The sequence below is a fragment of the Bufo gargarizans genome, chromosome 2 (assembly GCF_014858855.1).
Source record: "Bufo gargarizans isolate SCDJY-AF-19 chromosome 2, ASM1485885v1, whole genome shotgun sequence".
Classification (NCBI taxonomy): Eukaryota; Metazoa; Chordata; class Amphibia; order Anura; family Bufonidae; genus Bufo; species Bufo gargarizans.
This window is the reverse complement of record NC_058081.1, coordinates 38,221,693-38,248,305: the sequence shown is the minus strand read 5'-3', so window position 1 is coordinate 38,248,305 and position 26,613 is coordinate 38,221,693. Positions and strand designations below refer to the sequence as shown.

General features: G+C 45.4%; 1 protein-coding gene across 1 annotated transcript; it reads left to right on the top strand.

Annotated features, from left to right (window-relative positions):
* Positions 1–1,225: 1,225 nt before the first annotated feature.
* Positions 1,226–25,411, top strand: DNMT1 (DNA methyltransferase 1). Its single transcript, XM_044278777.1, has 34 exons — positions 1,226–1,605; positions 4,077–4,119; positions 7,469–7,576; positions 8,426–8,624; positions 8,875–8,947; positions 9,212–9,296; positions 12,798–12,844; positions 12,951–12,999; positions 13,084–13,167; positions 13,633–13,742; positions 13,822–13,940; positions 14,180–14,272; positions 14,359–14,510; positions 14,602–14,789; positions 15,753–15,930; positions 16,017–16,114; positions 16,189–16,339; positions 16,417–16,532; positions 17,222–17,423; positions 17,537–17,670; positions 17,755–17,928; positions 18,477–18,701; positions 19,303–19,495; positions 19,751–19,841; positions 19,924–20,049; positions 20,135–20,417; positions 20,606–20,747; positions 21,389–21,555; positions 21,642–21,819; positions 22,480–22,675; positions 22,760–22,923; positions 24,508–24,624; positions 24,702–24,792; positions 25,104–25,411. Exons 1-34 carry the CDS (start codon positions 1,556–1,558, stop codon positions 25,136–25,138), a joined length of 4,461 nt encoding a protein of 1,486 aa, XP_044134712.1. The 5' UTR covers positions 1,226–1,555; the 3' UTR covers positions 25,139–25,411.
* The last annotated feature ends 1,202 nt before the right edge of the window (positions 25,412–26,613 follow it).

Sequence of the window (26,613 nt, the reverse complement as noted above, 5' to 3'; positions counted from 1 at the left end):
TTATTATTGGGGGCCACAGTATGATAGCGACTAGGGATGAGCAAATCGACTTTGGATGAAACATCCGAAGTCGATTCGCATAAAACATTGTTCTAATACTGTACGGAACAGGAGCTCATTACAGTATAAAAAAGGAATTGGCTCTGATGAGCCGAAGTTATTGCTTTGCGAGACTTTGCGCAATAACTTCAGAAATTAATTTGTACTGTAAAAAAACATTTCCCGAACTCGGGTTCGGTTCCAAGGTACCGATAACTTCAGCTCATTGGAGCCAATACATTCTAATACTGTACGGAGCTCCTGCACCCTATGTTAAGCCAAGCCCTCATAACCACACACCCTTTGGGGTGTGGCTTAACTTATCCGGTATTTTTTGTTGGGAAAGGCGGCAACCCTAATTGTGTGGCCAGGGGCGTAACTACCATAGCTGCAGACCATGCGACTGCTATGGGGCCCAGGGCAAGAGGGGGCCCGGTCTTAGTTGGGATTTTCTACTGGAGGTAACTTGGTCAGGACTCTACCCTCTAAAGCAGGGATGCTCAACCTGCAGCCCCCCAGCTGTTGTAAAACTACAACTCCCACCATGCCCTGCTGTAGGTTGATAGCTGTAGGCTGTCAGTGCATGCTGGGAGTTGTAGTTTTGCAACAGCTGGAGGGCCGCAGTTTGAGGATGCCTGCACTAAAGGAACAACTTTTAGTAAATGAGGCAGTGGGAAAATGCCCAAGGGTCTTTGAAAGGGGTTTAGGCGGAAACCCTTCTGTCCTGTGTGGGGGGCCCTGGTTTGATCCTTGCTATGGGGCCCTTACTTCTCTGTGTACGTCACTGTGTGTGGCATATTAAAAGGTGGCATTAAAAAAGTACAACTTGTCCCACAAAAATTACGCCCTCATATGTCAATGGAAAAATAAAAAAGTTATGGCTCAAAGAAGATAGGGAAGAAAAATGAAAACGCCAAAACATCCGGTATCTTAATGGTTAACCGGTTCCATTAGAAAGTACAACTTGTCCAACCATCTCCTCAGACTGCTCACAGAGCAGAGACTAGAGGCAGCTTGTCAGCAGAGTCCGACTATCTCTTCACAGACTTCTCCTCACACAGCCGGATCCAGCCGCCGCGCCAGGCTTCACTACCATGGCAACCCTCCGCTGACGTCACCACGCAGGCGGCCCTTCACGTCCCGGTGTCTCGAACCTCCACTGCGCATGCGTTCTCTTCCCGCCACATTGACCTTTAAACCTGACGTCACAGGCGGGTTTCGCGCGTAAACACAAAGCGCGGGAGAGTGCGAGGGGGCGGAGTCACGTGATCCCGGGGCCATTTGAAAAGCTGGAGGGTTAGCGTGCTGCCTGGTATCTCTGTGATTCCGTTAATCGGTTGGTGACGGTGCACAGTTCCGGTGGGCCCTGTCGTCTTGTTTCGGCTCTGTTATTCTTGCACGGCTCCTGTGTTGGCGGGAAAGGCGGCTATTCCCGCGTTATTTTTACCTGGTGCTCTAGTTTTGTTTTTACCTTCCCGTTTCTTGAAGGATCCTTAGTCCGTGTGCCCCCCGCGTCATGCCTGCCCAGGCCTCCTCTCCCGCCTTGCCCGCTGACGTCAGAAAGCGGTAAGTGGCTCATGTCGTCAGAGCTCTGCGTGTATGACGTCACTGTGCTTGGGGAGGGGGCTGACTGCAGAGCCTGACTACACCCAGGTGTGTGTGTGTGGAAACCATGGTTGGCCTACACCCCTAGCATGCTGAGACTTGTAGTTCCACCGCAGTGCCAGCCTGTCAGTACTCTATGAGGGAGCTATAAGTGCCAGCCTAGCTGCTGACGTCATGCAGTGCGACATGCTGGGTGCACTGCAAGTCCAAGCATGCACCCAGCACAAGAAGTCTCAGCAATGTCACTGTCTGGAGCTCACATGGGCCAAGCTGACTGGGAGCGCTGTAGTGTTTTTGCTGTGTTCAGTAACACTGCTTGCTGTTAGTGAATGGAAACTATCTTGTTTATCGGCTGGGGGTAGTAGTACCACTGCAGGTGATGGCAATTGGTTCTGACCCTGCAGTGTTATTAGTCACCTCCTCCAAATGTGATGTCCTGTGCTGCTGTCATTGAATAGTGCATTGCTGCATACTGTTGTGCCATGTATCGGCCTCCTGATGTCACTGTGTAATGGACGCCGGTCATATCTGATCATGTGTCTAGAAGACGGCTGTCAGTGAGTGGAAACCTGGATTACTCTGAACTGTCCTAAACCTTCACACTTTAAGCTTTTTGTAAATGTGATGGAAATTGCTGTCATTTATCAAACTGGTGTGAAGCAGAACTGGCCTAGTTGCCCATAGCAACCAATTAGATTCCACTTCTTATTTTTCAAAGGAGTTGTGGAATCTTGTTGGTTGCTATGGGCAACTGAGCCAGTTCTAGTTGACAGGACTCTGAGCTGCACCTGACACCCCCTGCCCTGCTGTGTGCAGTGGAGAGGGCTCCTGTGCGGGGTAGTCGAAAGCAAAACAAAAAAAATCTGCAGAAAACCCTTTTGTAAGGCCTGGTTCAGGTGACACTTCTGTGCTATCCACACTGCACCCATCTAAGGCTACTTTCACACTCGCGTTTCGTGCGGGTCCGTCATGGATCGGTTCAGATAATACTACCGTCTGCATCAGTTCAGAACTGATCCATTTGTATTATCTTGAACACCATTGAAAGTCAATGGGGGCGCGGGGGTCTGTTTTCGATTCAGTGAAAACGGATCAGTCCCCATTGACTTGCATTGTGTGCCAGGACGGATCCGTTTGGCTCAGTTTTGACAAGCGGACAGCAAAACTGTCTGCCTTTGAAGCGGAATGGAGACGGATCGGAGGCAAACTGATGCATTCTGAGCGGATCCTTTTCCATTCAGAATGCATTGGGGCTAAACTGATCCATTCAGGGATCTCGCAAGCGATCCAAAACGTATCTCAGACGGAAAGCCAAAACTCCAGTGTGACAGTAGCCTAATGCACAGAGTTCAAATAAATGGTGCCGTTCACACGAGTTTCTCGCACTGTTCACTTTTCCATCAGGTTCACTCCAATACGTCGGGGGGGGGGGGGGGGGGGGAGACGGTGACGCACCTAGATATCGACTACTGGACAAAAATATCTGTCATCGGTCGGCTGAAATTGTTCATAACCATTGTTTTGCTTTAAGCCATCTATTTTGGTGTGCAGGTGACTTGAAGGTCTTTTCCCATTTAAGACAATGGGGGACTATCCTTAGGGTATGACCCTGTTGTCTGGTGGGGCAGGACCTGCCCATATATTGAGAACTAAGCAGGGAAAATTGCTGGGTTTCACCAAGCGCTCTCCCCATAGTGGGTTGGAGTGACCTGTGCATGCGCGTCCACCGCTCCCATTCACTTCTGTGGGCCCAACGGAAATAGCCACGCTCAGCAACCTCATAGGAAGGCTTGGAAGGTGGCTGCGCTTGGCTAGTGCACACTCCACCGTTTCGGGGCTCTCTTCAGTGTAGGTCCGAATGGTGGGACCTGCACCCATCAGCGATATTCCCCCTCTGCTGTCGGTGGGGGGGGGGGGGGGTGGTAAACACCCAGGGTCCCTGACGATCAGCTGTTTGAGAAGGCTGCGGTGCTTCTCCTAGCTTATTGATCACGTGGCCTAGGAGCGCATTACGAAGCACGGCCGCTATACAGTGTACCGTGAGCAAGGAAAAGGCCGGTGCCTTCTCAAGCAGCTTATTGGAGGGGGTGTCAGACCCGCCACAGATATTGAGGACCTCTCCTGAGGATAATCGGTATAAAAATGTCAGAAATAAAGGAACACCGCATCAGTAGTGACTGGCACAAATGGTGGTTGAACTGCGCTGCCGATGCTGCTCTCAGATCGGAGTCCCGACACACGTTGATTGCGCAAGGACTCGCGGGGGGCGGACGGACGGACACTTTGGCCGAATGTGATGCGGTGATTGAACAGTGAAGTGGACTTGGGATACAATTGTAGAAAAACAGTGGCACTACCACGTAGCGCTGCCTTAACAAGATGTGAGTGTTTCTAGCTTTGTCTTACTGAGTTCTTGTTTCTCTTTTGTGCAGGCTGAAGGCTTTGGATAAAGAACAGGACAGGCTGTCTGAGAAGGTATGGGTGTCACTCAGCCTTGGGGTCAGTTCACATGGAGGCAGGTTGTCTGCAGAATCTTGCTGAAAACCTGCCCGTGTCATTTCTGCCTCTTTAATTTCAATGGGCGGCAGCTCTGAGAACTGAAGTGGCAGCTTAAAGTCGTGGCAGCATTCTTCCATTCCTTTATTCCTGCTAGGATTTATGACCTAGTAGTTTGCAGTGAAGATCCTCCTGGGTGTTACCACCTGATGGTGGCAGTGCTCATTGGATGATGTAAAAACTGTGCAGGGACACGCCCACAACTGGTAACATCCTGACCGCTGGTAATTCATTCATAAACTTCTTGTAGGGATATGAGTAATGGCATAACAGTCATAAGAGTAACAATTCTGGAGTATTATCTGGGGACTAGGGTTGTCCCAATACCAAAGATTTGATTTCAATACCTTTTAAAAAAAAAAATAATAATAATTCATGCTCCAATACCACGTGGGGAAAAAAAATATCCAAAAAAAAGCTGTGTGCATTCCGCATTTTATAGAACATCCTGCCCATAATCGAGCAGTCCTAGCATAATTTTTGGGTGGACAAGGTGACTAAAAGATGGTGAATTGTGCTATTTTTATTTTCCCTGTTACAGCAGTCACTGCGTGTGTGGTGGGCGGGTGTTAATGATTAACCTTTAATACAGGAGGCAGGTGCCGGTGGTAGAAACGCATATCTGCTGAAGGAACATGGAGCAGCACGCTCCATGTTCTGTGATGCTAGGCTGCCGGTACAATAGTAGCGATTGGGTATTGATATTTCGATACCCGGTGCACCCTTAGTGGGGAATGGCAGTTACTAAATCAGATGTCAGGGTAGGTGATCTGGGGCTGTAGAGGGTAACTTGCTTCTAGGCCTTGATAACTTTCAGTAAATGTCTGATAGTCGGTGCCATGATGTGAATGGCCGCCCTGGTACTGTCGTGCACAGTGGAAGACTTCACAGCTGGTATTGTACCTGGATGCTCTGCAGTGGTCCTGAGCATTAACCTCTTCCTGACACATGACATACTATTACATCATGGAAGTCAGTGCGTTCCCGCATCATGATCTAATAGTACGTCATGGGTGGGCACCGGATCGGTGCATGCCCAATCACTGCAGGGGTCTGGCAGTCCCTGATAGCTGGGCCCCAGCTGTATCTGCTGGCATCGATGGCGGATTAACCCCTCCTATGCCGCAGTCAGCGCTGACCGTGACATCGAAAGAGTTTGGTGAGGGAGCCCATCAGGTCCCTGTGCTGCTGTGGCGGGAACCCAATGGGTAAGAAGGCAGCCTGATGCCATGCAGAGGCTGCCCAATGCCTGGGCATTGGGGCAGGGGAGATCCAGGCTTGGTCTCCTAGGCAACCTGTTAGTGTATTACAGAGTAATACCCAAACTGGCAATGCATTACAATACAGAGGGGATCAGAACCCCAAGGTGACGTTCCAGAGTGGGACAGAAATAAAGTGAAAAAAAAAAAGCAAACATGAAGTTTCACATAAACTCCCCTTTCCCCAGAATTTATAATTTAAAAAAAATGCACCTATTGGGTATCGCCGCATCCGTAACGACCGGCTCTAGATATATCGCATGAGCCATCCGCCCAATAAACGCCATAAAAATAAACTGTCAAAAGCTATTTTTTTTATTTTTTGTTTCGAAAATGCTGTTGTGTGAAACTTAAATAAATAAGAAAGTATACATATTGGGTATTGTCACGTTGTAACATTTTATAGAGCAGATTGTTACATGATCTACCCTGTCAGACGTAATATAGAGCAATCTAAAATTATATGTACCCCAAAATAGTACCAATAAAACTGGCACCTTATCCTCTAGTAAGGGTGCATCAGGGGGGCTTCAAATGGGACACTGCATCTAAAAACCAGTTCAGCAAAATCTGCCTTCCAAAAACCACACAGCGCTTTTCTTCTGCTCTGTGGTGTGCCGTTACATCCGTTTACAACCACATGTGGGGTGTTTCTGTAAACCGCAGAATTGGGGTAAAAAATATTGAGTTTTGTTTGGCCGTTAACCCTCAATGTGTTAAAGAAAAAATTGAGTAAAATGGAAAATCTGCCAAAAAAGGAAATTTAGACATTTTATCTCAATTTTCCTTATTCTTGTGGAACACCAAAAGGATTAGCAAAATATGTAAAATCAGTTTAGTTACTTGAGGGGTGTAGTTTCTACAATGGGGTAATTTATGGGGGCGGTTTCCATTATGTAAGCCCACAGTGACTTCAGACCTGAACTGGTCCTTAAGAAGTGGGTTTTGAAAATGTTCTTAAATTTAAGAATTGCTTCTAAAATTCGAAGCCTTCTAACATCCTAAAATGGCATTTCCAAAATGATGCTAACATAAAGTAGACATACAGGGAATGAGAAGTAGTAAATATTTTGAGGTATCGCACTGCGCCACCAATGAAGTTTAAATCTCTAATTTATTCATATACAGGAGGCGGGAGCTGGCTGCAGAATGACATAGCCGGCTCCCGACCTCTGAGTGGTAGCTGTGATCTGCGGCACCTGAGGGGTTAACCGAGGATCGCAGCTACAGCTCATAGAGGTCGGGAGCTGGCTGTCATTCTGCAGCTCCCGCCTCCTGTTCAATATATCGGCAAAATAAATGCCGATACCGATAAGTCCAAATCCTCTATTGGCCGATAATATCGGTAAAACCGATAATCGGTCGATCCCTACTACTTTCACACTTGCGGCAGAGGATTCTGGCAGGTGGTTCCACCACCGAAACTGCCTGCCATATCCGTCTAAACGCATGCAAAAGAAATGCTGGATCCGTCTCTCCGGTGTCCGGAAAAAAAACAGATCCGGCATTTTCTCTCACACTTTTTTTTTTTTTTTTTTTTTTTTTTGCAGTCTGAGCAGACAATGCCGGATCAGTTTTGCCCAGACACTCTGGGCCGGATCCAGCATTAATGCAAGTGTTCCGGAATTTTGGACAGGGATAAAACCGCAGAATGCTGCGGTATTATCTCTGTCCTGAAAAGGCAAAAAAATACTGAAGACATCCTGAGCAGATTGCTCTCCTTCAGAATGCATTTGGATAAAACTGATCAGTCCTCTTCCGGTATTGAGCCCCTAGGACTGAACTCTGTGCCGGAAAAGAAAACCGCTAGTGTGAAAGTATCCAAAGGCATTTTAAAAACTGATGTACGTCTCCTGCGCATGAAGGAGATTTGCTGCTGGAAACATTACATGGGTTATGTAGAGGAAAATCCCTCTTACCAAGGGTTAAAAAGTCATCATTTTTCTTTGAGACCTTCCTCAGGTCTTTTGCCCCCTTATGTCTTAATGAATCTCTGGGCCTCCCTGTAGGAATGTGTAGAGCAGAAGCTGAGTCTGGTGCTGGAGTACCTGGAAGCAGATGTGAAGGCTGAACTGACTGACCTGGAAACCAAGCTGAACAAAGAGGAGCTGTCTGAGGTAAGACCTTGTAGGAGAAGGATGGCGCCTGCCTGTTCTGCACAGAGCCTTCCATAGGGCCTCTTCCGCTGTCTTTGCCTTGGGTTTTCTGTCCTATTTTGAAGCACTGGCTCTATGGGACTCTTTGCATGAGCCTTAATCTGACCCCCATGCAGTGCAGGAAGCTGCTGCTGCTTCATCTGGTGACGGATGGGACACTGCATGAAGTGTTTGGCCCAGTTTTCTGGAGTCTCTGGCTGTTGTCAGACAGTTATTTCCTGCTGTACTGACGCTGCTTGTGTGAAGTGAACTCAAAACATTTCTGAGTTCTGGTCTCGCTGCTCGTTTACTGAATGACCCTCCATGTAATGCAGTGACCACAGTTTAGTAGATCAGCAGTTGGACTGGAACTCGCATCATAAATGGTTTTAATGCTGTGAGTAGGGATGAGCGAATTGACTTCAGATGAAACATCCAAAGTCTATTCGCCCAAAACTTCATTTCAATTCTGTACAGAGCGCCCGCTCATACAGTACTAGAATGCGTTGGACCCAATGAGCCAAAGTTATTACTTTGCGAAGTCTTGTGTGACTTTGCATAATTCCAGAAATTGATTTATACTGTAAAAAAACATTTCCCGGACTCTGGTTCAGTTCCATGGTACCACTTGGAACCGAATCTGAGTTCGGGAAATTTTATTTGTTTTCATACATTGTTTCATCCGAAGTAGATTCGCTCATCCCCAGCTGTGCGCCCACTTCACAGGAGCAGCGTTCACACTGGGGATGATCACTCGCACAGAGCTCATTTCTGGAATGAATGTCGTCTGAAACTAGAATGGTGCTCAGTCTACTCCTTCTCTCCATCCAGGAACGGTATCTGAAAAAGGTGAAGGTCCTGCTCGGGAAAGAACTAGGCATTGAGAACGGGGCTCTGAATGGCGAGACTAATGGCTGCTCTCCAAACGGCACTTGTGGTAGTGAAGAGGAGGATGTGGAGATGGAGGCGGTGACGCCTAGTTCTAAGGGGCGCAGGGGCAGGAAAAGCAAGACTAATGGAGAAAACAAAAGTAACTCGCTTATTATGCTAGTCACCCCCCCCCCATGTTTTTGAGAGCATGAGGATCCCAAGCTATGTTCAGATTGCCATGTAATGTTTCTCCAGCATAGGAAATGTATGGCTGGAAATAAGATGACTGTTGCTGGAATTTCCAGCAACAATCGGTGGAACTCTTCATTGTAGCATGGCATCCCTGATGGAACATCCAGTCATATTTGCTTGGCTTCATTGTGTTTTGTTTTTTGTTTTTTTTAATGCAGAGTCTTCTAGTCGTGTCCGACCTGCAAAAAATGGAAGTAAACAGCCAACCATCATGTCTATGTTCTCCAAAGGGTTAGTAATGTGTGGGCCAAATGGGGAGTCCTGTGCTGTACTAGTGGGAAGTACTTAAGTTAATCTGGGGGGGTCTGCCCATGTCTTAGGAAAATGGGGTCATGTGTTTCCCCCAAACCCCAAGTGCGACTGCAATACATCACTGTCTGCTCCCTCCAGCCTATTTATTGTGTCCTTCATATGTAATGAGAATACTTGGGCTTGTACAAGGAGTTGTATTGAGCTGTAATTTTTATTTTTTATTTTTCTCTCTTCCACCTGCAGTCCGGGGAAGCGCAAGTCTAATGATGTTGTCAATGGTGATGTGAAACTGGAAAATGAGGTGTCGGAAGAGGAGCCCGCTGAAGAGGTGTGTTGGAATAGAGCAGGGATGCCCAAACTGCGGCCCTCCAGCTGTTGCAAAACTTACAACTCCCACCATGCTCTGATGGCTGAATACTGGGCATGCTGGGAGTTGGTTTTGCAGGGGCTGGTTGGGCATCCTCAGAATGGTGTTTGAAGGGTACCCACTACTGGCTTGGGCTAGTTTCAGATCGATGCATTCACTGGGAGAGCATTATTTTGCACACAGAACTCTGCTTCTGTGACCTCATGGCACTTATAATGTATAACTGTGTCCCTGCCTTAACCACCTCCGGACCGCCTAACGCAGATGTGCGGTCCGGAGGTGGCAGCGCTGCGCACAGTCACGCATATACGCGTCATCTCGCGAGATGACGCGAATATGCGCATGCGCAGTTCGCGCTGGCATTTCGCACAGCAGTATTTCGTCAGCAACCTGCCAGCCAATGATCGTGGCTGGCAGGTTGCTGATTTTTAAAAAATCCAATCAAAGTGCCAGATATCAGATCATATTAGTAAATATGATCTGTTATATGGCTGCCTGCTCCTCTGCTGGTTCTTTTCGTCGGTTGGATCCAGTAGAGGAGCAGGCTTCACAGTGAGTACACCAAACACTACACTTTAGCCCCTGATCACCCCAATTAACCCTTTGATCACCCCTGTCAATCACAAGTGAAAAGAAAAAAGTGATCAGTGCAAACTGTCACTTTTTTTTTTTTCACTGTTATTGACCGTTAGGTATAGTTTAGGTCCCTTGGTTAGGTAGTTAGCGCCCACCGCACCGCAGTCCGTTATTCGCTGATTAGCGTATCGCTAATCAGCATTTGTACTTTTATAGTATCTGGAAGTGATCAAAACTGATCACGGTCAGATCTATAATAGTACTAGTGTCACTTTAGTTCGCCCTCCACCCAAAACACAGTGTTTGCCCGATCAGGCCTGATCGGTCGCCCACACCTGCCCCACCGCAGTGACAAAAAAAAATTGTTCAGTTAAATGTTCAGTTAATGTTCAGTTAAAGTTAAAGTTTATATGTTCTGTTGCACAGTTAATAAAATTATTGCGTTGCAGCCTTGTGTTTTTTTTTTTTTTTCTTTTTTTACCTTCCAGGTGGACCAACCGATCGACTAGCTGCAGCACCGATGTGCATTCTGACAGAAGCATTGCGCTGCTGTCAGATTACACACAAGTCGGTGTATGCGGCGCTGCAAGACGGGATTTTCTCCTCTGCAGTGACAGATACGTTTGCCGAGGCATATGAGCTGAGGAGGAGGCGGCGTTCCTATGCTTTGGCAAGCACTTTGTGTATATATATATAAAAAAAAAAAAAAATCCCAGCAATGATTTATTCATCCACATCGATTGATGTGAATGGAGAAATCTGGTTTGCCAGGGCATACGAGCTAAGTGGGTATGGATGTAGGGCGGAGCTCCTATGTCCTGGCAGACGCCTTTCCCCTCCCTTTTTTTTTTTTTTTTGGCAGAGATTTTTTCATCCACATTGATCGATGCGAATGAAGAAATCTGTGCCGTTCATTTTTTTTTCTTTCAGCCCAGAGGCTGAACGGAAAAAAAAATCTCATTACCTGTATGCTCAATATAAGGAGAATAGCAGAAACTCCTAATGCTGGCCATACATGTAATGATTGCGGAGACCCTCAAATGCCAGGGCAGTACAAACACCCCACAACTGACCCCATTTTGGAAAGAAGACACCCCAAGGTATTTGCTGAGGGGCATATTGAGTCCATGAAAGATTTAAATTTTTGTCCTAAGTTAGCGGAAAGTGAGACTTTGTGAGAAAAAAAAAAAATCTATTTCCGCTAACTTATGCAAAAAAAAAATTTCTAGGAACTCGCCAGGCCCCTCATTGGATACCTTGGGGTGTCTTCTTTCCAAAGTGGGGTCACATGTGGGGTATTTATACTGCCCTGGCTTTTTAGGGGCCCTAAAGCATGAGAAGAAGTCTGGGATCCAAATGTCTAAATGCCCTTCTAAAAGGAATTTGGGCCCCTTTGCGCATCTAGGCTGCAAAAAAGTGTCACACATGTGGTATCGCCGTACTCAGGAGAAGTTGGGCAATGTGTTTTGGGGTGTCATTTTACATATACCCATGCTGGGTGAGATAAACATCTTGATCAAATGCCAACTTTGTATAAAAAAATGGGAAAAGTTGTCTTTTGCCAAGATATTTCTCTCACCCAGCATGGGTATATGTAAAATGACACCCCAAAACACATTCCCCAACTTCTCCTGAGTACGGCGATACCAGATGTGTCACACTTTTTTGCTGCCAAGGTGGGCAAAGGGGCACATATTCCAAAGTGCACCTTTCGGATTTCACCAGTCATTTTTTACAGATTTTGATTGCAAAGTACTTCTCACATATGGGCCCCTAAATTGCCAGGGCAGTATAACTACGCCACAAGTGACCCCATTTTGGAAAGAAGACACCCCAAGGTATTCCGTGAGGGGCATGGTGAGTTCCTAGAATTTTTTATTTTTTGTTGCAAGTTAGTGGAATATGAGACTTTGTAAGGAAAAAATAAAAAAAATAAAATCATCATCATTTTCCGCTAACTTGTGACAAAAAATAAAAAGTTCTATGAACTCGCCATGCCCCTCACGGAATACCTTAGGGTGTCTACTTTCCGAAATGGGGTCATTTGTGGGGTTTTCTACTGTTTGGGCATTGTAGAACCTCAGGAAACATGACAGGTGCTCAGAAAGTCAGAGCTGCTTCAAAAAGCAGAAATTCACATTTTTGTACCATAGTTTGTAAATGCTATAACTTTTACCCAAACCATTTTTATTTTATTTTTTATCAGACATGTAGAACAATAAATTTGGCGAAAAATTTATATATAGATGTTTTTTTTTTGCAAAATTTTACAGCTGAAAGTGAAAAATCATTTTTTTGCAAAAAAATCGTTACATTTTGATTAATAACAAAAAAAGTAAAAATGCCAGCAGCAATGAAATACCACCAAATGAAAGCTCCATTAGTGAGAAGAAAAGGAGGTAAAATTCATTTGGGTGGTAAGTTGCATGACCGAGCGATAAACGGTGAAAGTAGTGTAGTGCCGAAGTGTAAAGTGCTCTGGTCATGAAGGGGGTTTCACCTAGCGGGGCTGAAGTGGTTAAAATGGCTGTAACAAATCGTACTGACTGCCTTATGTCAGTACAGCGCAAGCCAGGAGGACATATCGCAGGAGCAGAGTTCTGTATGCAAAATGACTTCCATGGGAGCGTGTTTCGTGCATGCGCTTATCTGAAACCGGCCTCAGGACCCACTAAACCAGCATGTCGTGTGGTTGGGGGATAGCTCCCTAGATATGCCTGTGTGAATACCAGCTGTAAGCATTGGTGTGTAAACTTCTAAGTTGCACAAGATAGTAGTGGCTGTAGTTTAGCAGCATCAGGAGCCTTGTGTTAAGGATGCAGAGGACCATGTTGTGAAGTCTCAGTGCATTGTTCTGAAATATATTTAATCTTTTTCCTTCTTTAGGAGCAAGTGGAGAAGAGGCTGAAAGTAGAGCCAAAGGAGGAAGATGGGTAAGGACGGCTAATGCTATGTCTTGGAATTGGAGGCTTAAGATTTGACCCTTTTACTATGTAACCAGAATGTTATATAGACATATAAATATTTTTATTTTTTCAGATCTGTCAAAGGGGAAACTCCAAAGCCCAAATCTGTTCAGGCACCAAAGGTAAACCCTTGCCTCACATCTGACACGGCATGATCAGAAGAGCAGAACTTGTGTATCTTCATTGTGTAACTCTTCTCTTTACAGACACCACCTCCAAAGTGTATGGACTGCAGGCAATATCTTGATGACCCTGATCTTAAGTACTTTCAGGGTGACCCAGATGATGCTGTAAGTAATGCTACATGGTGTGCACATGCTGTACTGTTAGAGGGCTTTTATACTAATGGAAATGTCTGGTGCACTGAGTTTACCAAGCCTGGCATTTCATAGGATGAATTAATCATGGGTACATAAATTCAATAATCTACTAGTAGAGCATTTATCTACCGAGCTCGTGGTCACACATGCTCAGTCAGCCTCTTCATAATCAATGACAAGGACTCTCCTGCTTGTTAGGGAGGCAGAGTGTCTGCAGTAGCATAGCCATGTAACTGAGATGATGCCTTCTGAGGTGGAAGCAGGAAAAGGACTGGACTATAGTGTTAGCTGCCAGAGCAGGAAGGAAAATGATTCTGTTCAAACCTTGCAGCATTTCAGGACTTTTTCACATGAATATAACTTGAGGCATCCCATCTAAGACAAGCAAAGGTAAGACAGTAGGAGTCTTCTCTAATGGCATGCTCTGCTTCACAGCTGGAGGAACCAGAGATGTTAACCGATGAGCGCTTGTCGCTGTTTGATGCCAATGAAGATGGGTTTGAGAGCTATGAGGATCTTCCCCAGCACAAGGTCACCTGCTTCAGGTCTGTGGATTGCTGCTGCTCTTCCTATGTTAGTGGTCTCTGCACTGTACTTTAATTCTATAATGTCCTTTATTTTTAGCATTTACGACAAGAAGGGACATCTCTGTCCTTTTGATTCTGGCCTGATTGAGAAGAATGTGGAGCTATACTTCAGTGGTGTTGTGAAGCCCATATATGATGACAATCCGTCTCTGGATGGTAAGTGGTCACTTGAAGAGGATTCAGAAGTAAAGCAGATATGTTAAATTATACATTATTTCCATAATGCTAGTCCTTAAATATCCACTCTTTACAAGAGCCATGCAGATCATATGGAAATATAGCGTGATTTGGAGCATGGACTGACCTTATGGAGATCAGCAGTGTCTAAGAGTGGAGTTAAGATGAGCATATCTTTATTTTATAAATCATACAATTAACTTGGTTTTGGCTTGCAGGAGGAGTAAGGGCGAAGAAGCTAGGACCCATTAATGCCTGGTGGATAACTGGTTTTGATGGCGGAGAAAGGGCATTGATTGGCTTTACAACAGGTAAGTGTTCTCCTTCTACAGACAATGGAGTGTCTTACACTATATAGGATCTCAATCATCCATGTCTCCATACATGTTCTCTTCAGCTTTTGCCGATTACTTCCTTATGGACCCCAGTGAAGAGTACAGCACAATCTTTGCCTTGATGCAAGAGAAGATCTATATGAGCAAAATAGTGGTCGAATTCCTGCAAAACAATCCAGATGTTGCCTATGAAGATCTGCTGAACAAGATTGAGGTGAGTCGAGATGGGTGGGGAAGAAAAAACCTGAGGTTTGCCAGTCAGCAGACCTGGGGTGTAAACCCTTCTCTCCTCCTTCCTGTTTCAGACGACCGTCCCTCCGGCAGGACTGAACTTCAACCGCTTCACTGAAGACTCTCTCCTGAGGCATGCGCAGTTTGTGGTGGAGCAGGTGGAGAGCTACGATGATGCTGCTGACAGTGATGAGCAGCCGGTCATTATCACTCCCTGCATGAGGGACCTGATCAAACTTGCTGGGGTCACACTGGGAAAGAGGTGGGTGACTTGTATCTTAATTTTGAAGTTTAAATGGTGTGGTGCTCCTCTAGATGCAATGAATGCTCAGGAGAGGCGCTGTGAACACTCTTAAGTCCTCATGCGTATTTTTTTTTTATATTTTTTTTACGGATCGCACACAGTAACTTCTGTTTTTTGCAGACCATTACAGTGAATGTGGGGGGGGGGCAATTTCTCCAGTTTTGTTCCCATGGCATTTTGTTTGCAGCAAAACTGACCCATGCCCTTAATTCTGCCATAACAATTACAATACCCCATATGTATAGTTTTTTTTGTTAAATAGCGTAAATTTTACTTTTTTTTACATCACCATAACTTATACTTATGTCTACTGAGCTATATTAGGGCTTTTTGCAGGACAATCCATAGTTTGATACATTTTGGAGTGACTTTAGTTTTTTTTTTTTTTTTTTTTAAGAAGCAATGATGCGCATGATTTATATTTGGCTATTTTTTTTATACAAAGTCTTTGTTTTAAACTTTGTTTTTTTTTATATACTTTTATTTTGATGCTCATATGAGCCTATAATTTCTATTTTAAATTTTGTTCTATTGGGGATTTTTAAAATTAGCTTTTTCTTATCCTGGCCTGCCCTCTGGTGGACAAAAGAATTGCAGCATGAATACTATAAGCCTTGTCATCCTATTTGGATGCTGTGATCTCGCCTTATTACAGCATTTAATTATTGCTGGGCACGGTAATTGGCCGCAGGTCTCTTCTGTATGAAACAGCAGAGACCTGCCGCCCATGGCACCCGCTGCACATGTGAGCAGGCGCCATGTTTACACACCGATCTAGTGACTTGCATGTACGGTGCTGGTAGCGAAGGGGGTTAAACCAGCAAATATTTAATCAAGACTGATGTGGATTCATAGCCTTGTATTGGAGGGAGGCTTGCACATATATAGTGAAAGCAATCTGTTTTATCTTTTTCTATGCAGACGAGCTGTAAGGAGACAAGCCATCAGACATCCTACCAAGATTGTTAAGGACAAGGGGCCAACAAAGGCCACCACAACCAGACTGGTGTACCATATCTTCGACACTTTCTTCTCTGAACAGATTGAGAACGATGATGAAAAGGAGAACTCAAAGCGAAGGCGCTGTGGAGTATGTGAGGTAAGAGGCGCCTGTGTAGAGCGCCCTACAATTGTGTCTCCTGTAGCGGCTTATTAACAGGCGGTAACTTGAGTGTCTCTACCCAGGTATGCCAGCAGCCAGACTGTGGCAAATGTAGAGCTTGCCAAGATATGGTGAAGTTTGGAGGAGCAGGCCGCAATAAACAAGCTTGTCTCCAGAGGAGGTAAGTTCCTAATATACACTTGCCCTTTTTTAAATTGTGAAACTCTAGAATACAACCTGACTTAACTCTTTCAGGTGTCCAAATCTGGCTGTTAAGGAGGCTGATGAAGATGAGGAGCTGGATGACAATATCCCTGAAATGCCTTCTCCCAAGAAGATCCTCCAGGGTCGTAAGAAGAAACAGGAGAAAAAGAACAGAATCTCTTGGCGCGGGGAACCAGTCAAGGTAACAAGTCTCTACTGTCATGGACTTCTATGGAAGAAATGTCTGATGGAAGGATTGACCTAATTGTCCATTTTAAGGTTGAAGGGAAGAAGGAATATTACCTTAAAGTTTCTATTGATGACGAGATCCTTGAAGTTGGTGACTGTGTATCTGTGAGTCCGGATAATCCCACAGAACCTCTGTATTTGGCAAGGTTTGTACGATCGCCTTATAGCTGTATATAGTATGGTATGTCAGCTTGATATAAAGTGCAAACAGTCTTGAATGCTCTTTGACCCTGAATCCTGCAGACAAAATATATGGATCCATTCCACGTGCATGCATTTTGGGCATTGGTGACTTTTTTTTTTTTTGTACCTTCCAAGAGCTTTAACTCCATCTTTCCATAGATGCAGCTGTATGAGGACTTGTTTTTTGCAGGAAAAATTGTAGTTTTTAATGGCACCATTAGATTCTAAAGCTTATTTTATATTTTCTAACCGCTCCAGAGGATAGGCCATCAGTCTAATCGGTGGGGGTCTGAAACGTGGGACCCTGTCCAGTAAACTATTTGAGAAGGCAGCAGTGCACACACTAGTTCCATGGCTGGCCCTTCTACTTTTCCTTAGGCCAGTGAAAACACATTCATGTATCGCATGGCCTAGGAGCAGCTCATAGAAGGAAGCATAGCCGCTATACAATGTATGGCACTGTGAGAAGGCCACATTGCTCACAGGAGCACCGGTGCCTTCTCAAATCGGCAGACTTGGGTGTCAGACTCCACTGATCAGTTACTGGTTACCTATCCTCTGGATGGGTCATCGGTTAAAAAACTCAGAAAACCCATTTAAGGGGAGGCTTTTTGGTCTGTAATCCTTGCTCAGACTTATACTTTTACTCTAGAATTACATCTATGTGGGAAGATGCCAATGGCCCCATGTTCCATGCACACTGGTTCTGCCTGAGTACAGACACCGTCCTGGGGGCCACATCTGATCCTCTAGAACTTTTCCTTGTGGATGAATGTGAAGACATGCAGTTGTCGTATATTCATGGCAAGGTTAATGTGGTCTACAAAGCTCCATCAGAAAACTGGTTTATGGAGGTGAGCTGTGAACAGATCTATATGTAGGATTTACTGTGAACCGATCTATATGTAGGATTTACTGTCCACTTCATATCCTTCTCTCACCTCTCTTCTCTCGTGCCTAAACTTAGGGTGGCGCTGACCAGTATGAAAACATAGTGGAAGATGATGGAAAATCCTACTTCTACCAGTTGTGGTATGATCCAGAGTATTCTCGGTTTGAGACTCCTCCAAAGGTGCAGCCAACAGAGGACAACAAATACAAGTAGGAGGCTTTGACTTCAAAGGTCTGAAAATCTGGTGAAATGGAGAACTATTATTCAGACACCCTGTCCACCTTTTTACTCAGGTTTTGTGCCAGCTGTACCAGGCTAGCAGAAATAAGGCAGAGGGAGATGCCCAGGGTGTTTGACATCGCGGAAGATTTGGATGGAAAAGTCTGCTACAACATGGCCACAAAGAACGGCGTCCAGTACAAGATTGGCGATGGAGTCTTACTCCTGCCTGATGCTTTTAACTTTAGGTATGAGACACAACAAGCAAAGTCTGAGTATTACTGATGTGTAATCATATGGGTATGGGAGGCCAAATGAGCCTGTTAGACTAGCAGGCATTTACGTGCCACGTTGTCAATTGTTGTGGACAGACTTCTTCATAATGCCACATGTTAAGGGACAAACCCTCAGATTGAAGACCCTTTGGATAGCCTAGATCTGTAATCTAGTTGCATGCATGACCCATTTAAAGGGGTATTTCCATCTGAGACACTTTTGGGATATCCACATGCCATAACTGTCCAGTAGGTGCAGTTCCCACCCCTAGGACCCTCTCCTATCAGATGTTTGACATCTTGTGGATATGCCATAAATGTCCCAGGTGGGACAGCCCCTTTAAGCATACCACTGTTCCCACTAGAGGACCCAGCTCAAGGAAAGACAAAGGATTTGGTTCTCTGGCCCTTTTTTGGCATTGGTGGGGGTTTCTATAGGTTGCCTTCCCCCACAAAAAAATCAGTCATGTTATCACTTTACAAGATGTAAATGTCTGTCTATTAACATTGTCTGCTTTTAGTGTCAAACTAAGCAGTCCTGTGAAGAGGTCTCACAGGAAAGATGATGTGGATGAAGATCTGTACCCTGAGTATTACCGCAAGTCCTCAGACTACATCAAGGGTAGTAATCTGGATGCCCCAGAGCCATACCGGCTAGGCCGCATCAAGGAGATCTACTGCAACAAAAGAAGCAATGGGAAGCCCAATGAGGCGGATGTCAAACTGCGGGTGTACAAGTTCTACAGGTATCTGACTGAGCAGAAGACTCGGGTGGCTCTGCTTTATCAAAGCCAATGGGAAAACTGGTATACCCCCTTTAACAACCAGAGGCCTGCTTTTTATTTAACCTCTTGGCTACCTGAGGTTTTCACATCTTTATTTTTCTTCCCTGTCAGAGCCATAACTTATATTTTTTTCGCATAGCCATGCATTATTTTATTTTTTAATGCATGCAATGTAGTATTCCTAATGGGGTGGTATGGGAAAAATGCAGTTATACATGATTTATCCCTACAGTGTTCCCTATGTGACAAAACTGACCTGCTGGCTAACATAGGAACTGCAGAGACTCGGTGTATTAGAGCCAAGGACCTGCTTCCCCAATAGCGGCACAGGGAGCTGGTCTTGACACAGAGCATGCTTCTGGGTTCTTTGCCATTTAGTTCCTGTGGTCACACTTGAGCACACTATCTAAAGGGTTAAATGCCTGCACTTGATGTTTTTGAAACAGCAGAGATCCACCAGCTAGGCACTCATGAGCGGGCTCCATATATGCTATGTATGGTGGAGTTCCTGATTGCTTTGGCCAAGAAGGCAAATGTTTATAACCTCTAAATGTCTTCTCAGGCCTGAGAACACCCACAAGGGCTTGAAGGCAAGTTACCATGCAGACATTAACTTGCTGTACTGGAGCGATGAGTATGCACTGGTGGACTTGAAAGATGTTCAGGGTCGATGTACCATAGAATATGGGGAGGATCTGACAGAGTCTCTACAGGAATACTCCGCTGGAGGAGCGGACAGGTTCTACTTCCTGGAGGTAAGTGGATAGTCTTTTGTTGAAGATCCTAAGAAAGTGCAAGGCGATGTGGCCCAGAAATGTCCACTGTTTAAAGGTATATTCCAGTTATCCCTTACCCACAGGATAACTATTGATTTTGTGGACCCTGTGACAATCGTGAAACAAACCTGACAGCAGGAGAGCCAAAAATCATGGCTCTGAAGTGCATTGTGAATTGTGTTCCTTTTAGCTAAGCTGTAGACATCATACAGGGACTGACTTCTTTTGTTTCAGGCTTACAATGCAAAAACCAAGACCTTTGAAGATCCACCTAATCATGCCCGTAGCGCTATAAACAAAGGCAAGGGGAAGGGCAAAGGAAAAGGTAAGACTTCTGTAGATATTACATATTCTGTTCTGAAGGTTTCTTATGGCTTAAATCCTAAACTCGCCTCTTGTATCTGCAGGAAAGGGAAAAATGTCATCGGCACAGTCTGAAGATGACAGGAGGCCGGAGGATCGCGTGCCTAAACTCCATACTCTGGATGTGTTCTCTGGCTGCGGTGGTCTGTCTGAAGGCTTCCACCAAGCAGGTGAAGACCCTGGCATCTCACCTGCTTATTCTCTATACCGCTCCTTCTCTTCTACATTGTATTAACACTTTCATTTGTTTCTAAGGCGTTTCAGAAACTAAGTGGGCCATAGAGATGTGGGACCCAGCCGCACAAGCCTTCCGACTAAATAATCCAGGGGCCACAGTGTTTACGGAGGACTGTAATGTCCTGCTGAAGCTGGTCATGTCGGGGGAGAAGACCAACTCTCTGGGCCAGCGGCTACCTCAGAAGGGAGATGTTGAAATGTTGTGTGGGGGCCCACCCTGCCAAGGCTTCAGTGGGATGAACCGATTCAACTCCAGAACTTATTCCAAGTTCAAGAACTCCTTAGTGGTTTCTTATCTCAGGTGAGTAAGTGGAGCTGTGATGTAGCGTGGTCACTGTTTGCTGCCTTCTAGAACTAGCAATGACTGTGGCTGGGTAGACACATGTGCACACAGGAGTACTTGCATATTCATATGAAGCGTCTAGTGCTGCCACTAACCCCAGCCTGTTAACTTTTCACTTAGTGTTTTTTGTTTTTTCTGTTCCCCAGTTACTGTGACTATTATCGGCCCAAATTCTTCCTGCTGGAAAATGTGAGGAACTTTGTTTCGTTTAAGAGCTCCATGGTGCTGAAACTAACCCTGCGCTGTCTTGTCCGGATGGGATACCAGTGTACCTTTGGCGTGCTGCAGGTAACGCTCACTCTCCAGGGTCAAATTCCTGCTTCGTCTTCCATTCGTGTGCCAGAATTGGATCATATAATGAAATTTGCAGTTTTTTAATCTACTACTCCAAAGAGCTTTGTCAGTGGACAGGGCTGGTTATTTACCCAGGAGTCCTGAACTCTTGTGTCATCTGGCACATGCACCCTGGGCTGAAGAGTCCTGGACTCTCGGCGTATGTTCACATGGCGTCTTCTTGCCGCAGATACAACACTAATGTTTGGCCAGTGGCTTCTTGCTGGTTTCTGCCTCCAGCTTGCTTCAATAGGAGGAAGCGCTGAGTATTACAGAGCAGCGACTAAAAACTGCAGCTGAAAAGGGACTTGTCTGGTTTCGTTAGCTTTCAACCGCCGCTCGGTAATCTTCAGCACAGCCTCCTATTGGGATGGATGGGAGGCAGGAAGGACACAATTCTGCTATAAAACCCCCTGTGTGAACAGCCCCTTAGTCTGAGATTCTAGCTCTTGAGGGGATGGCTACAGTCGCTCTCTCAAAGCTGCAATAGAAAAGTTATTCTGGAATAATTATTGGCTTTTAGACTATGTAGGTAGGACTCCTGACTGGATTTATAAAAGACCTGCAGACACTAAATGGCAGCTTTTTCGTTTCAGGCCGGCCAGTATGGTGTGGCACAGACCCGTAGAAGAGCCATCATTCTTGCTGCTGCCCCAGGGGAGAAGTTACCAATGTTCCCTGAGCCCTTGCATGTGTTTGCACCTCGTGCCTGCCAGCTTAGTGTTGTGGTGGATGAGAAGAAATATGTGAGCAACATTACAAGGTGACTAGGTTCTACAGCACCGTGCCTACAGACCTTCCTGCTGCTTCTATCAGTGCCTTCTCTAACGTTTATTTTCTCTTCAATAGGACAAACTCCAGCCTCTTCAGAACAATCACTGTGCGGGATACTATGTCAGACCTGCCCGAGATCCGTAACGGAGCCTCTGCCCTTGAAATTTCCTATAACGGCGAGCCTCAGTCGTGGTTTCAGAGGCAAATTAGAGGCTCCCAATATCAGCCGATTCTCAGGGACCACGTATGCAAGGTGAATGTTGTGTATAAGCCAGACACTTATATATATTTTTTTTCTGGATCACCAACTCCCTCTGTTAACTTGTCACTGGCACAAATCATATGCTGAACTGCCTCTGCTGTGTGAAAGGTCCTTGAAGGGCTTTAGTGACACTACCTGTCTACGTTCACTCTCTCGTTTTGGCTTTCTGTTCATGAGATCAGTTTCAGGGCTCTCACAAGTGGTCCAAAACGGATCAGTTTTGCCCTAATGCAATCTGAATGGAAAAGGATCTGCTCAGAATGCATCAGTTCAGTCTCAATTCTGCTTTGGAGATGTTTTCGTGTCTGAAACTGAGCAAAACGGATCTGTCCTGGCACACAACGTGTCAGTGGAAATGGATCCATCCCCCAATCTGGCACAATAGAAAACAGATCCATCCTCTATTGACTTTCAATGGTGTTTAAGACTGATCTGTCTTGGCAATGTTAAAGATAATGCGACCTTCTACATCCGTTTGTATTATCTGAATGGATCTGCACAAAACACGAGTGTGAAAGTAGCCCTTGAATCTGCAGTTCAGGAGAGAGCCACTTGCTAGCATTCTGATCTGGTTTTCAGACCGTCTGCTTGAACAAATTGTAAATTGGTTAAAATAGGTTTACACTTGGTCACTGTATCATGTCTTTCCAGGACATGAGCACCCTGGTAGCTGCCAGAATGAGGCACGTACCTCTTGCCCCTGGCTCAGACTGGCGGGATCTGCCTAACATCGAGGTTCGCTTATCTGATGGCACAACCACCCGCAAGCTTCGGTACGCTCACAGTGACAAGAAGAATGGGCGCAGCAGCACTGGAGCGCTGAGGGGTGTCTGTTCCTGTGCTGAAGGTACTGATGTGACCTTGGTTATGCTGAAGTGCTAGACACTAGAATGAGCTTATGTACATATAAAAATAATAATTTTCCCCTCAGGTAAACAGTGTGACCCTGCAGACCGCCAGTTCAACACACTCATTCCCTGGTGCCTGCCACACACCGGGAACCGACACAATCACTGGGCAGGCTTGTACGGCAGGTTGGAGTGGGACGGCTTCTTCAGCACAACGGTCACTAACCCTGAGCCTATGGGTAAACAGGTATGTCGGCCTAAGCATCTGCTGGTGGCATGGAGTTGCCATCAGTCTAGAAGATGCTAAGTTTGGCCACATTTAAAGGGGTTATGCCATGATGTAAAATTGGATGACATAGATGACCCTAAGGATGGGTTTGCACTAGCATTATGGCATTCCATTATAGGTTCTGGTTATAACTGAGTGCATAATGGCACCTTTTAGGAGGCATTCTGTTTTGCTCCATCCTAATAGTCTATGGGCTAGCATGAGGGATCTGTCAACAGGACTTTTTTCTGTGCTGTATAACAGAAACCAGACCTGTTATGCTTTCCTTAGCCTTCTATTAGGACCAAGCAAAACGGAATGCCTCTTAAAGGCTTCTGTTTAGCTATAAACGGAACCTATAACGTAATTCTAGTGCAAACCCACCTTAAAGGGCTTCAGTCACCCCCCAAACTCATTTTTCATTTTTGGGCATATTAAAATCCTTATTATACGACTATTCCCTATACAGGGCTCTTACCTTGTTCTGTGGCTTAGTTTAATTAAAAATCAAGCTTTTAAAATATGCAAATTGCTTCACTACCAGAAAGTAGGGCATCTACTTGCTGGTGGCCGCCGCATCCTCCGATTAAAAAAAACGCCCCCTCTTCCAGTTGATTGACAGGGCCAGCAAGCGCTCTCCTCCTCCGGCTGGCCCTGTCAGCATTTCAAATCCCGTGCCTGCGCCTTACGTGTCTTCATTTGGCGCAGGCACTCTGAGAAGGACGCTCGCTTCCTCAGTGCGCCTGCACCGATGACGTCGGGTTTAGAGGTGACGTCATAGGGAGTGTTGATTAAGCAACCGTCCTTCTCTGAGCGCCTGATCAACACTCCCGATGTCACCTCTAAACCTGAAAGAGAAGACGTCATCGGTGCAGGCGCACCGAGGAAGCGAGCGTCCTGAGTGCCTGCACCGAATGAAGACGCGTCGGGCGTGGGATTTGAATTGCAGACATGGCCAGCCGGTGGAGAGCACTTGCTGGCCCTGTCAATCAACTGGAGGGGGTGTTGACCCTCCCCCCCCTTGTCTTATGACCCAATCCCTTCAAGTCGATGCTCTTGGTTAGAATAGTTCAGTTTACAGCAGGGAATGGCAATCTTTGGCGCTCCAGGTGTATTGAAACTGACTCCGCATGAACAAATGCTTGGCTATTCTTGGAATTATTATAGAAGTGAATGGAGCATTTTTTTTCACAATAGCTGTAGTGCCTGAAGTTGCAGACCCCTGGTCTACAGTGACTTGTGTGAGATTGTCTGGTCCCAGCAGAGGTTTCTTCTAATGCCCTTTCAAATGTTAAAAGGGTTTCCTAACAACCAGAGTTGAGGACTACAGTGCAGTATCAACAGTAAGGCTATGTCCTGCCCTTGTTGTTATAATGTTTGAAGGACCAGCAGTTGTACCTGTAACATGATGTGGCTAGACAGATGAGAATACCTTCATTTTTAGACCCAGTCTTCTACAGTGTGTGGTTATGATGCCAAAGAACCAGCATGGACCTCATGTCTCCCATAATCAAATATGCTATGCTGGAGCAAGTCTAACCCTGATCTCCTTCCTTCCACCAGGGTCGTGTCCTCCACCCAGAGCAGCATCGTGTGGTAAGCGTAAGGGAGTGTGCCCGATCTCAAGGCTTCCCGGACACCTACAGACTGTTTGGAAACGTCTTGGACAAACACAGACAGGTAAGTGTCAGCAAACTGCTTGCTGTTTGTCATCCCATTACAAACAGATGACTAATCCTCTGACATTGGGTTTTAAGGTGGGTAATGCCGTGCCACCGCCGCTGTCCAAATCAATTGGCTTGGAGATCAAGGCCTGCGTCTTGGCAAAGCTCAAGGAGAAAGAAACAGGTAGGTACAACCCTTCCTTGGTGGTTATTCTTGGAAACCCTTAGTGCCTAGGTTGGCAATAACTAGGGGAGCAGATTTTAGGAGAGATAATTGCAGACTAGAGGCCCATGGCCCTGCCTAGGAGTTGTAGACCTAAAACGTCAGGTGTCCTCACATGGTGCGGTCAGAATTCTAAACGTGCAGCATTTTTCTTGACTCAGTGGTGACCTATCACAAACTGTGGGTTGTGGCATTGCTGCATTCTTGTAGCTTCCATGGCGGAGTATATACAGTATACACATGTAACACTTCTTCACCTTGTCTTGTTTCAGATGTTGTAAAGCAGGAGAAGATGGAGATGGATTAATCCTCCTCCAGGAATTCTACCTCTACTGCACTTCAAGGTCCATCCTGTATTTTATTTTTTACATCTGTGCACTGCAGACATCTGCTCGGTCCGGCTCCTCGCGTGGCTTTATCTGGCTTTTTAGCTGGACCAGAGCACTTTTTGATAAAATGTTTTTATTACGAACCATCAACTTTTATCCGCTGTATTGCATTTTATCCACTTTGTATCTGTGGAAATCTAGTAAGTAGGTTTTATATGTTGTAATATTTCCAATAAAAAAACTTGTATTGAAGAGTGTACACTGAGCTGTATATCTGGAGCAGATCCTGTACATTGCCATGGGATTTATTGTTGCAAAACTACAACACCCAGCATGCTCTGACAGTTGCAGACTTGTAATGGGTTCTGATTTAATCTGAAGGGTAAGGGGAGGGTACCAGTCAAACAAATATTACATATGGTGGATCTCTACTGGCATCTTTGAATACACATATGGATGATGCAGGGGACATAGACCAAATACTATGTACTAGGGGTAGTCTTGGCTGTTTGCCTGATAACTAACCCAATTTTGAGGGACAGTAGATGCCAGGACTATGGGTTGGGCACCAAATGTTCAGACTTATCTCCCACAACCATATGAAGGTTAATAAGTCACTGCAGGGGGTGGGGGCCCTGTTTGATCAGTGGGTTTCCCAACAGCAAACATTGAGGGACAGCCATGGTCTACAAATTTTCACTGCTGAACAAGATGTCAGTACAGGAACTGTACATTTAGGAGCTTCATTAAATGGGTTTCTATGGTGGAGCGTCTGCACACCAGCCTAAGACCACCAGCAAGGCCAGGCATTAGATGGAGGTGTAAAACACATTGTGACTCCAGTCTACTAATGGAAACTCTATCTGAATGGTGAATCTCCTCTCGCTATTTGGCAGTCTAATAGAGGAGTCTAAGTTTGACAGATACCCAGTGGATGCTGCACTATAAAGTATTGGGACACAGCTCTTGGTGACTTCAGGTGTCCCATTTCCACTGGTGTACATCATCCAACCCTTAGCCATGCAGTCTCCATATTAAACAGGTTGGCCTATCTTGTAAAATTCTAGGATTTGAGGCAAATGTCTGATGGGTGCATGTCCCACCTCTAGGACCTGCACCTATTCCTACAACAGTGAAGGAGAGCAGTTCCATAAAAATGGACGGTTGGCCACCCATGCGCTGTCTACCCTCCAATTTGCTGGCTCCATCCTACAGAAGTGTGGGACCCAAACCTAGCAGACATTGGTTGCAATAAATCTTTCCCCCCAATTGTGAGATGGGCCATCCCCTTTTAATGTCTGGCTTTAGAACGGGATGTCATGAAAGCTGCTGTAGGTGTCTCATATTAGATAGAGATATATAGATAGAGAGATATATATATATATATATATATATATATATATATATATATATATATATATATATAAAAAAAAAAATCTGGTAGAGTAACATA